This window comes from Dendrobates tinctorius, unplaced genomic scaffold (genome assembly GCF_039654945.1).
Source record: "Dendrobates tinctorius isolate UK_male_01 unplaced genomic scaffold, ASM3965494v1 ptg000117l, whole genome shotgun sequence".
Classification (NCBI taxonomy): domain Eukaryota; kingdom Metazoa; phylum Chordata; class Amphibia; order Anura; family Dendrobatidae; genus Dendrobates; species Dendrobates tinctorius.
Genome location: NW_027361785.1, coordinates 8,313,640 through 8,327,005, shown reverse-complemented (window position 1 = coordinate 8,327,005; position 13,366 = coordinate 8,313,640). Strand labels below are relative to the sequence as shown.

The 13,366-nt window shown below is 42.4% G+C and overlaps 1 protein-coding gene across 1 annotated transcript in view; it reads left to right on the top strand.

Moving 5' to 3' along the window:
* The window catches only part of XK (X-linked Kx blood group antigen, Kell and VPS13A binding protein), a 64,280-nt gene extending 55,311 nt beyond the window's left edge, over window positions 1-8,969 (top strand). The window contains exon 3 of the mRNA XM_073590509.1: window positions 6,140-8,969. Coding sequence (XP_073446610.1) covers window positions 6,140-6,963 — 824 coding nt within the window. The 3' untranslated portion in view covers window positions 6,964-8,969. The remainder of the gene's footprint in view (window positions 1-6,139) is intronic.
* Window positions 8,970-13,366: the final 4,397 nt, after the last annotated feature.

The window sequence follows — 13,366 nt, the reverse complement described above, 5'->3', positions numbered from 1 at the left end:
CTTAGCTTTGCTCTGTTGCGTGCGCTCCTAGCAACAGAGCCCTCCACCTGAGTGCATCTTCTCCTCCACCTGGATCCATCACCATAACAGGATCCTTCACCTTAGTGCAGCCTTGGAGCAGAGTCCAACATCAGTTGCAGCTGCTTAGTACCAGAGTCCCAAGGAAGTGTTCAGCTTCTGCCACGAAGTCAAGCATGCTTGAGTCCAGCTCAGCGGCCAAGTCCCACATGGTGAGTGCCACTCTCCATAGTCGCCACTCCACCAGCCCATGCAGACACTTCCCGCTGACACCATCACTGCGACTCCACCACGCCATGCCAGCCCTTCGTCCAGACACCATAGCTGACACTCTTCCCCCCTGGCTAAGCTGCGCAGGACTCCTCACCAGCTCCATCCTTCCTCCAGGCTCTCCAACTCAAAGTGAACAATCTCACAATATCACAGGCAGTGAGTGAACACCCTGAGCACACCTTTATAGGGTGTCACACCTGATCCATAATTAAGTGCAAAAAACCCTAAAGTGCACTACCACTCACCACCACCGGGGACAGTCAAGACACCTTGGAACTTTCCAAAGTAAAAAAAGTTCACCCAGTGCAATTTAAAACTGTCAGATCACTTCAGATCATGACAGTATCCCCTCCTTAATGAGGGGCCTCTGGACCCTCAAGACCACCCCTCATTAGGGAAACACCTACAGCGGGGACGCCCAGATCCTGAGTTCACCCCACCACTACCTGACACTTCAGGTTTATGACAAACACACCGCTGGTATTGGCAATAAAGTTCCTTTTGGAGGCACCACTCATCTCCAGAGCGCCGACCTGGGGAACGACATTATGTATGTGTATGTTTGTTTGTTATGAGCTGATCAGGCTCCACAACACACTTCCACGATGTTTTTTGGTGGCACACATACATGCTCGTTCACACACAGGTCCGGACCTGAACGTTTATTGCATACATTCGTTTGTCATAATTGGTGAACTCATTCTGAACTAGACAGCAGAGGTGTCCCCCTGCATCACCACACTCACACCCCCGCAATTCACCAAGGGGTCACCACCCTCTAACCCTCATCACCATGAGGTCAGCGCCTCCAGGGTTGGTTAATGGCGAGGGTTGAGATTTGTCCCTACTCCCCCGCAGCACACCTGCTGCACACACCAGGAGGAGAAGGGGACGGGAAATGGAGGAAATATACACTCGCTGGTCGCCTCCACACAACCAGAAGGGCGGCTTCTTCGGTGGTATTGGAAGATTTGGCGTAAGCCCCGCGGACTTTCACACCAGTCTGCTCACTACAGGGACGTACCCCTTCACCTCGGGGAACCCCAGACAGCACCATGGGGACACCAATTCCACCCACCTGTCTGGTTACGTCCGCCTGTATGAACAAGTCCCGCTCCCCAGCAGCGACTCTAGGGGGCACTTTGCCAGAGCCGCAGGAATATGGAGGAAAAATACACTCGCTGGTTGCCTCCACACGACCAGGAGGGGGCAGCTTCTTCAATGGTATGGAAGATTTGGCATAAACCCCGCGGACTATCACACCAGTCTGCTCACCACGGGGATGTACCCCTTCACCTCGGGGAATACCAGGCAGCTCCGTGGGGCACCATTCCTCCCACCTGCCTGGGTGCCTCCCCGTGCAAGAGCAAGTCCCGCTCCCCAGCAGCGACTCTAGGGGCTTTTGCCAGACCCGCAATTTGCCAAAGCCGCCATTTTGATTTCCTGGTTACCTGAGCAGAGGCCCCAGACCGTGAAAACTGCTGCTGCAGCGGCTCTAAACACCTTGCCGCTCCCCACTCACCTCAGTGAGGCCCGGCAGCAATAACTCAACGGTCTCCACATGGCCAGAAAAAAAACTGTAGGGCCTGTGATAATGTCATGGTCACGTGTGTCGGGACGCAGATGATACCACAAGGCGGACCCATAACACACGTGACCCTGGATACACCGCCTCCAGTGGGGCGCATTTAAATAATAAAACGTGCAGGTGGATACGCCGCCTCCACCTGGCGAATTTAGGTATTACACGTTATACATACAATAATCAAATAATAAAGGGGGAACCTGGGAAACTTTAACAATGGTGGGCCCTGCGATAGGGAATGGGGGACGTGGAGACCTCCTAAGCTCCACTGAGCCAGTGTCCCTGCACTCCTTACATTCCCTAAACAGGCTCCGCACCTGTCGCCGCACGCGTACCTTAACGCCCTTGCTCACCCTGACCCTAAACCCTCACTAGGGAATGGGTCGGTGCGGAGACTAATCCCACCACTGCACTAATAACACACATGAGGAAAGAGACAATACAGGGGAAACACCACTTAGCTTTGCTCTGTTGCGTGCGCTACTAGCAACAGAGCCCTCCACCTGAGTGCATCTTCTCCTCCACCTGGATCCATCACCATAACAGGATCCTTCACCTTAGTGCAGCTTTGGAGCAGAGTCCAACACCAGTTGCAGCTGCTTAGTACCAGAGTCCCAAGGAAGTGTTCAGCTTCTGCCACGAAGTCAAGCATGCTTGAGTCCAGCTCAGCGGCCAAGTCCCACATGGTGAGTGCCACTCTCCATAGTCGCCACTCCACCAGCCCATGCAGACACTTCCCGCTGACACCATCACTGCGACTCCACCACGCCATGCCCGCCCTTCGTCCAGACACCATAGCTGACACTCTTCCCCCCTGGCTAAGCTGCGCAGGACTCCTCACCAGCTCCATCCTTCCTCCAGGCTCTCCAACTCAAAGTGAACAATCTCACAATATCTCAGGCAGTGAGTGAACACCCTAAGCACACCTTTATAGGGTGTCACACCTGATCCATAATTAAGTGCAAAAAACCCTAAAGTGCAATACCACTCACCACCACCGGGGACAGTCAAGACACCTTGGAACTTTCCAAAGTAAAAAAAGTTCACCCAGTGCAATTTAAAACTGTCAGATCACTTCAGATCATGACACTTGCCTCCACATTTGTATTCTATGTCATCATCATATGAGGAGCATAATGGAATATAGATAACTAATGATGGGGAAAAGAGAGAGAATCGGTAAAGTAACTTTATGGAAAATATTTTTTTTTACAATTTTTTGCACATTAATCTAATATATAAAGCTCAATGTGGGTGTGTATGTATGTGTGTGTGTGTCCGTGATTGGCATCCGCACCGTCGCAGCTACAGCCACAAAATTTGGCACAGTCACACGTCTGGACCCCGAGAGCATCATAGGCTATGTTGTGAGGCAAAATTTTAACCCCGCGCGTTCCAATTCACCAAACAATTTTTCCCCTATTTACATAATGGGGAAAAAGTGTATGTATTGGCATCTGCACCGTCGTAGCTACAGCCACAAAATTTTGCACAGTCACACGTCTGGACCCCAAGAGCTTCATAGGCTATGTTGTGAGGCGAAATTTTAACCCCGCGCGTTCCAATTCACCAAACAATTTTGCCCCTATCTACATAATGGGGAAAAAGTGAAAGGAAAAGTGTTGGAGGCAAATTGACAGCTGCCAGATGTGAACAAGGGGGACTTAAAGAATGAGAGCGATGGCTCCAAAGAGTATATACTAAACAGTTGCTAAGGTGGGGCCCTGACATGGGATACTCACCACACATGGGGATATGAACACACACACAAAATGCGCCACACACATTTCACCACACATACACCAACCTCGCCACATTAAAGTCGAAACACAAAAGTCGCAACTCAAAACTCGCCACGCTGTCCCAGAGCTGTTTAAAAGATGAAAAATGAGCTGTGATTGGTTGCTATCAGCAACAGTTTTCTTTGTAGACAGTTGTGGTAACTGTAAAGCTGGAAATAACACAATTTATTACCGTGCCAACACAGACCACCCTCTGACACAGACTGCAGGGGGAGCCCAGTATCACACAGGATAGGATTAGATACACGGCTCAGCAGTCGGTATCACACAGGATAGGATTAGATACACAGCTCAGCAGTCAGTATCACACAGGAGAGGATTAGACACATGGCTCAGCAGGCAGTATCACACAGGATAGGATTAGATACACAGCTCAGCAGTCAGTATCACACAGGAGAGGATTAGACACATGGCTCAGCAGGCAGTATCACACAGGATAGGATTAGATACACAGCTCAGCAGTCAGTATCACACAGGATAGGATTAGATACACGGCTCAGCAGACTATCACACAGGATAGGATTAGATACGCAGCTCAGCACACAGTATCACACAGAATAGTATTAGATACATAGCTCAGCAGACAGTATCACACAGATTAGGATTAGATACAGTGGAATTTAAAAGTTTGGGCACCCCTGGTCAAAATTACTGTTATTGTGACCAGTTAAGCAAGTTGAAGATGGAATGCTCTCTAAAAGGGCTAAAGTTAAAGATGACACATTTTCTCTGTATTTTAGGCCCAAAAAATTATATATTGTCATTTTTTACATTTTAAAAATTACAATAAGGAAAATAAGCTAATGCAAAAGTTTGGGCACCCTGCATAGTTAATACCTAGTAGCACTCCCTTTTAAAATATCACAGCTTGTAAACGCTTTTAGTAGCCAGCCAAGAGTCTTTCAATTCTTGTTTGATGGATTTTCATCCATTCTTCCTTGGAAAATTCTTCAATTTCTGTGAAATTCCTGGGTCGTCTTGCATGTACTGCTCTTTTGAGGACTAGCCACAAATTTTCAATGATGATCGAATCGGGGGACTGTGAGGGCCATTGAAAAACCTCTAGCTATCGCCTTTTGAGGTAGTCTATTGTGGATTTTGATGTGTGTGATCATTATCCATTTGTAGAAGCCATCCTGTTTTCAAATTCAGCTTTTTTACACATGGTGTTATGTTTGCATCAAGAATTTGTTGAAATTTCATTGACTCCATTCTTCCCTCTACCTGTGAAATGTTCCCTGTGCCATTGTCTGAAACACAACTCCAAAGCATGATTGATCCATCCCCTTGCTTAATGGTTGGAGAGATGTTCTTTTCTGAAATTCTATGCAATTTTTTCTCTGCACATACCTTTGATCATTGCGACCAAAGAGTTTTATTTTAACTTCAACGATTCACAGGACTTGTTTCTAAAATGCATTGGGCTTGTTTAGATGTTCTTTTGCATACCTCTAATGCTAAATTTTATGGTGAGGGTGCAGGAGAGGTTTTCTTCTGATGACTCTTCCATGAAGGTCATATTTGATAAGGTGTCTCTGAACAGTAGAACAATTACCACAACTCCAGAATCTGCTAAATCTTTCTGAAGGTCTTTTGCAGTCAAGTGGGGGTTCTGATATGCCTTTCTAGCAATCCTACAAGCAGCTCTCTCTGAAATTTTGCTTGGCCTTCCAGACCTTATCTTGACCTCCACTGTTCCTGTAAACTGCTATTTCTGAATTACACATTGAACTGAGGAAAGGACAACTTGAAAACGCTTTGCTATCTTCTTATAGCCTTCTCCTGCTTTGTGGGCCTCCACCATTTTCATTTTCAGAGTGCTAGGCAGCTGCTTAAAAGAACCCATGGTGGCTGTTTTTTTCGCACAAGGTTAGAGGAGGCTATGTGTTTCTAAACCTGTGGAATCTGCATCAGCTGGCCTTTCCTATCATTGAGGGTGAACAAGCCATATCCCTTACAGGCTAATTAAGGTCTGAAACCTTGGTCAAAGTTATCTGAGCACACAAATCTCCAAAGGTGCCCAAACTTTAGCATCGGACCATTTTTCTTTTTGTAATTTTTAAAATGTGAAAAAATTACAATGTGTATTACTTTTTAGCCTAAAATACAAAACAAATGTGTCATCTTTAACTTTAGGCCTTTTAGAGATCATTTTATCTTCAACTTGCTTAACTGTTCACAATAACAGTAATTTTGACCAAACTTGCCTAAACTTTTGCATGCCACTGTACATGGCTCAGAAGTCAGTATCACACAGGATAGGATTAGATGCATGGTTTTTATGTGCAATATAATCATTATAATTTGTTATAACTAACCACAGTTGGTTACTATGCCCAGGCAACGCCGGGCTCTTCAGCTAGTTGAAAATATATGTGTATATTATCTGCACATTCTGATTCATAAAACTATAAATCTGAACAATTTCTCATAACATTAATCCTAAATCTTATAATTGCAGGGATCTTCATGTGCATTTCTTTGCTGTCTATTGTGTACGGGGCATTGCGGTGCAACATCTTGGCCATTAAGATCAAGTATGACGACTATGATCTCAGTATTAGAGCGGCTGCCTATCTGTGCATATTCCTGTGGAGGAGCTTTGAGATTGCCACAAGAGTCATTGTACTGGTTCTTTTCAGCTCAGTGCTTCAGATATGGATCCTGCCCGTGGTGCTATCAAACTTTCTCGTATTTTTCTTTTATCCATGGATTCTTTTTTGGCAGAGTAAATCTGCTTTTCCTGAAAACATAGAAAAAGCCTTGTCAAGGGTTGGTACTACCATAGTGCTCTGCTTCCTCACCTTCCTCTATGCTGGCATAAACATATTTTGCTGGTCTGCTGTTCAACTCAAGCTAAATGATCCGGATCTAATCAATAAATCTCAAAACTGGTACCGCATGGCTGTGTACTATATGGTGAGATTTATTGAAAATGCTGCCCTCTTGCTGCTATGGTATATATACAGAACGGACGTCTACATGTATGTATGTGCCCCTTTGCTTGTACTGCAGTTGCTGATCGTCTATTGTATGGCAGTGCTGTTCATGCTTGTATTTTACCAGTTTTGCCATCCTTGTAAGAAACTTTTCTCTTCAAGCATTTCACAAGGATTACTATCCTGCTTCAAATTCTTGTGCTACCTCTGTATACCATCAAAAGCCCCAAACAAAGGAGATAAGTTCGGGGCCAAATTATCAAATAGTTCTGACATCAGTGAACACATGAAGGCAGTGGATTCTCAGAATGGCAATACCCACCTGGACGTATCTGCCAGTGCATAGACTTGAACCTGACTGAGACCTACTTTTAATAAAGCCGCCTTATGTGTAGGATGGCTGTATATCATCTGCCAGCTTCCAAGCATGTACAGAATTTTATGTACAAAATTCATCATTTGGTTTTACCGGTGATGGATAATGTTAGGATTGAAATATGCAAATCTTATGATACGCTAAAGATAATGCTTCAGGAGTAAGTCAGTAGTCACACATCATAACGAATAAAATATTTAGTTTGAAGATTCAAACCGCAACATGAAAAAGGAAAATTTACCTTTTTATGGATTTGTGCAGACGACCGTATTCTCGGTCCGAGTGTGAAATATCAAAACACCAAATCACACTTGGACCAATATTATGGTATTCTATTGGGCCATGCATATGTCCGATCTTTTCATGTGGCAGAGTATGTCCATGGGAAAAAAAAAATCACAGCATGCACAGTTTGCATCAGATCTTCAGATTGCACTCGGCCATACAAGTCAATGTGTCTGTTAAAAACATCAGACTGCACTTGGATGACATCCGGGAGCCGTGCGATTTTCACTGTCTAACAGTACAGAGAAGATGGAGACATATTTTTTTTTTCATTTTCTCTACATCCAAGAAAATCCTATAACACCGTGAACAAATTCTGATCAAACTTTGATCAGGGTGTGATCAAAGTGTGATTAGCATAATCGGACCAATTCTGTTAGATGAGAAAGAAAGTGGTGTGACCCTAGTCTAAGAAGAACGAATAATGGGGATATTCCAATTCATGATTGACTGATCTAAAACATTCTCAAACTGTTCAGAAAGAAGTCTGCAGCAGCTGAGGTGTGTAAATGTGAAGCAGCCAAACAACTGTTTAATACACACCGCTACTGCTGAAGAACCTTCTTTTAAGGCTGCAGTCACATTTGCGCATAACAAAATCTGTCCCTTTCTCATCCAAGAGATTATTTTCTCTCATTTGTCATCCATGCACTGATCGTTTGCAATCCGTTTTTGTATTAATCTTATTATTAATCTTTTCCAGAACCATTTACAGTTTCCTATGCTACAATGTATCCGGAAAAATCAGATTTTATACTGATGGTTCACATGGTATCCCATTTTGTTTCTCGCACTGTCGGGTTTCAGAGTGAGCTCCCAGCATGCTGCGATTTTTTTTTTTTTTCTCATGCCAAATACAGCGGAGAACAATTATGACGATCTGCACGGCCTCATTGACCAACATTGGTCCATGAACAATCTGATTTTTTTTATCGGATTGCACTCGTTTGATTTATACATGAGCGAGCCCTGAAAGAGAGGGAGCACTTGTCCCTGGATGTACTGGAGAGTACATTTTGTGTAAAAGCAATATGCTCTGCAGAAATAGAGGTAGTGGAGAGATAAAAATACTTTCTGCCCTTATGATGTTTGGGTGCCAAATGGACCACATATGGACAGCACACCGACCAATGCAAGGGAATGGATTGGTTTGTAAAAATCTCAGTATGTACCATCGGATCGTTTTTTCTGATCAGACTTTCTTATTGGGTGCATAAAAACCATGCCATATGGATACCAATGCATGCATCTTTTTTAAATCCATTAGCTCCATTTAAATTGATAAACTCTAAAGCGCTGCGGAATATGTTGGCGCTATATAAATAAAGATTATTATTATTATTAACAAAGAAAAGTGTATTTGGTGTTATGCAAATCTTTTGTTGCTATATACAGATGTCATATGGATGTCAAAACTGGACATACAGATGACAGTACAGTTGAAAAATTGTCACTTTTTCTGCCTGATTAATGGACAAATATATCTATTCTCATCTGGACTTTACCTTATGAGCAGCGTCTCACATCAGAATGTGACATTTATGAAACTAATTTATTTTTATGTTTTGTTTTGCAGAATACATTTTTGTCAAAAGTTAAATGTATCATTAATAGCAACTTTACTTTGCAGGTATAATAATGTATATAATAATGACATTGGATATTTCAATTATTTATGAGCAATACTTATTTAAAGGGGCATCTCACAAAATTAGAATATCATCAAAAAGTTACAGTAATTTATTTCAGTTCTTCAATACAAAAAGTGAAACTCATATATTATATAGAATCATTACAAACAAGAGTGATCTATTTCTAGTGTTTATTTCTGTTAATGTTGATGATTATGGCTTACAGCCAATGAAAACCCAAAAGTCATTATCTTAGTAAATTAGACTATAACGCTAGCTTGAAAAAAGTATTTTAAAATCCAAAATGTTGGCCTACCGAAATGTATGTTCAGTAAATGCACGCAATACTGGGTTTATGCTAATTTTGCATCAATGTGGCGTGACATGGAGGCGATCAGCCTGTGGCACTGCTGAGGTGTTATGAAAGCCGAGGTTGCTTTGATAGCAGCCTTCATCTCGTCTGCATTGTTGGGTCTGGTGTCTCTCATCTTCCTCTTGACAATACCCCATAGATTCTCTATGGGGTTAAGGTAAAGCGAGTTTTCTGGCCAATCAAGCACAGTGATACTGTTGTTTTTAAACCATGTATTGGTACTTTTGCCAGTGTGGACAGGTGCCAGGTCCTGCTGGAGAATGAAATTTCCATCTCCAAAATGCTTGTAGGCAGAGAGAAGCATGAAGTGCTCTAAAATTTCCTGGCAGATGGATGCACTGAGTTTGGTCTTGTAAAACACAGTGGACCTACACCAGCAGATGACATGGCTCCCCAAACCATCACCGATTGTGGAAACTTCCCACTAGACTTGGCACCTGTCCACACTGACAAAAGTACCAATACCTGGTTTAAAAACAACAGTATCACGTGCTTGATTGGGCAGAAAACTCGCTTTACCTTAACCCCATAGAGAATCTATGGGGTACTGTCAAGAGGAAGATGAGAGACACCAGACCCAACAATGCAGACAAGCTGAAGGCTGCTATCAAAGCAACCTCAGCTTCCATAACACTTCAGCAGTGCCACAGGCTGATCGCCTCCATGTCACGCCACATTGATGCAAAATTAGCATAAACCCTGAATTGAGTGCATTTACTGAACATACATTTCAGTAGGCCAACATTTCGGATTTTAAAATAATTTTTTCAAGCTAGTGTTATAAAGTATTCTAATTTACTGAGATAATGACTTTTGGGTTTTCATTGGCTGTAAGCCATAATCATCAACATTAACAGAAATAAACACTAGAAATAGATCACTCTTGTTTGTAATGACTCTATATAATATATGAGTTGCACTTTTTGTATTGAAGAACTGAAATTAACTTTTTGGTGATATTATAATTTTGTGAGAAGCACCTGTATGTACTGGTGCTGTAAGGGCCAAAGCATACAATGTGTTTTTGTTGAACACAGTGTCAGCAAGGTAGAATAATCTCATGGACATATTGTGAAATTTTCAGAACATAAACTGACCTGCATATCAAATGTTTTCAGATTTTCATTGACTTATGCCAGTACCACAAAGGCCTTATGCACCTCAATGGTAGCCCTAAAATGACCTTAGACAAATTAAATAGTAAGTCTGTGTTCTTGAACCTTTATTAGGCCGGCTTCACATGTGCAGCATTCACATCCCAAGGATTGACCACGATGTCAATATCAGCCGCATGTCTCTTCACCCAAACTCAAACACTATATGCAGTACACCAGGAGTCTCAACCTCAGCAGGGTAAATGGGCCGCACATAGAAAAAAATTGAATATGAAGGGCCCCCTTTTTGTGGGAGATTACCTTTTCAGGGATACCACTATTTTTCTATATGACCTTTTGATTGTCATTTTTTGTCATGTTTTATCCTTTTTAATGGTGTTTATCATATGGGATTATAGTACAGGTCTTCTCTTTTACTTCAATTTTTACATAAAACAATATTTTTAGTGGTCAAATATTTTTCCATTATTTTTTCAGTCCTTATTTTACATTTGTATTTAAATGTTTTCATTTTTTTGACCCATAATCATCCCCATATAGTAATATAGTTTTACAATTAGCTCCATGTAGTAATTCTGGCCCCCATCCTGTAATAATGTCTCCAATCCTGTACCTATGTCCCCTGCCCTGTAAAAATGTCCCCTGCACTGTAACAATGTCCCCCGTTCTGCAAGAATGTCCCAGATCCTGTAATAATATCCCCAAGCATGTAATAATGTCCCCTGTTTTGTAATAATGTCTCTCAGTCTGTAATAATGTCACCTGTCCTGTAATAAAGTCCCCAATTCTGGAATAATATCCCTCCGCTTGTATTAATGTCCCTAGGCCTGTAATAATGTCCCCAATCCTGTATTAATGTCCTCACAACTATAATACAGTAATGTTCCATGTGCAGTAATGTCCTTCACATTGTAATAATGTCCCCAAGCTTGTAATAATGTCCCTTGTTCTGTAATAATGTCCAAAATCCTGTAATAATGTCCCTTGTTCTGTATTTATGTACCTTAGCATGTAATAAAGTCCCCAATCCTTTAATGATGTCCCTCAGCTTGTATTAATGTTCCTAAGCCTGTAATAATGTCCCCAATCATGTATTAAAGTCCTCATGACTATAATAATGTCCCCTGTCCAGTAATAATGTCCCTCACCCTGTAATAATGTCCCCCAAGCTTGTAAGAATGTCCGCTGTTCTGTAATAATGTCTCTTGTCCTGTAATAATGGTCCCCACCCTGTAATGTCACTCAATCTAATAATGGTCCCTTATCCTGTAATAATGTCCCCAATACTGTAATAAGATCCCCAAACTTGTACTAATGTCCCTGTCCTGTTATAATGGTTACCTATCCTGTAATAATGTCTCCAAACCTGTAATAATGTCCCTCAGCCTGTAATGTCCCCTGTGCTGTAGTAATGTCCTCATCCTGGTCACATCTTATTGTAACGTCCCCCTCTTGGTCCCATGTTATAGAAATGTCCCCATCCTTGTCCCCTTCTAGTAACAATGTCCCACATTCTGTCGCTCTTTACATACACATAAAAAAATTCTCACCTGAACTGGCTCGCTGGACACGATTGTCTCAGGGGTCGCATGAGGTCCGTGTTTGAGACCCCTGCACCATGACTGGTGTTGTGCATGCCAGTCTTAATGGACATGCTAGACAACCCTTTTAATAGGTGCACTCCATTTAATGCCTTAGGCACTAGTGATGAGTGAACATGCTTGGATATCGTGTTATTCGAGCATGTTTGGGTGTTATCCGAGTATCTTGGCCGTGCTTGCTCAATATATTTGAGTCCCTGCGGCTGCATGTTCTGCAGTGGTAGACAGCTGCAACACATGAGGGGATTGCCTAACAAACAGGACCACTGTAAAGATGCTGTAGACCAGTCTTTGTATATAGAAAGACAATGGATAGTCATACTTATGCACACTACTATTATTCAAGTGAGTGACCTTAAAAACATATCCGATAAGTATCAAACAATGTGATATACACATCTCAAAGACATATTTAACATAATTACAGGATATTTCTCATTTCTAAAATACTCAAATCATTTTTTTCATTTAACGCTTAAGCTCCCATTGCATTTGTGCAGATTATCCATTTAGCCTCATATTACAATAATAACCTATGCCTGTCGTCTCCTCGTGGAAGTGCATCATTGGTCTTCAGTCCTGCAAAACTCAAGGAGGCAGCAGGCAGTAGAGAGTAAAGTCCCCCAGGTAACACTGCTAAAAAAAAGATAAGAGATGCAGAGGATGGGGAGTTTGATAGACAGCTGCAGCAGAGGCAGGGGCTGTCTTTGTCAGGAGCTTTGTATTGACCCTAACAAATTGGTTACCCAAAACCTATACTAGAGTCTCAGAAACAGTGTGTGCTAAGTGAAAGGAATGAGTCTACAGATTACTTCATTGGAGCAGCAGTTGATGTGGACCTAGCATATATCGGAAGAGGTGAGAGGACAGTCAATTTCTAGACACACAGCGGCACAGACTTGAGCAAGCGTTAGCTGTCGTCTTCTGACCACTATGCCTCAACCGAAGGTCTGAGAAACCTGCTACCACTATGCTACTCTTCCATTCTTCAGTTGAAGAGAAAATGTACAACAAAAGTGAACGTACCTGACAAGTGTTCCTTTTCCGAGACTGCAGCCATAAAGCTTGTACCACTTAAGTGACTTGTAATCATTACGCTTTGAGCCTCCTAGTGAGAAAATAAGGATATTTTTTCCTTGCACTAAAAAGTATCTGTGACCGTCCAGAGGAGTACAGTACACCTCTTTTAAGTGAATCATCCTACACATGGCTCCTTCCTCTCCTTTTAGAGCTTTCCTGTAAGATGGTCCTGACATTGTAATGTGGTTGTTTAACCTAGCCTAACCTAGCTGAGCCATATCTATTATTTCTGGGTCATTCTGGGCTTCCATTGATGTGGTGCATCTCTGTTGTTTGCCATAAATTTCA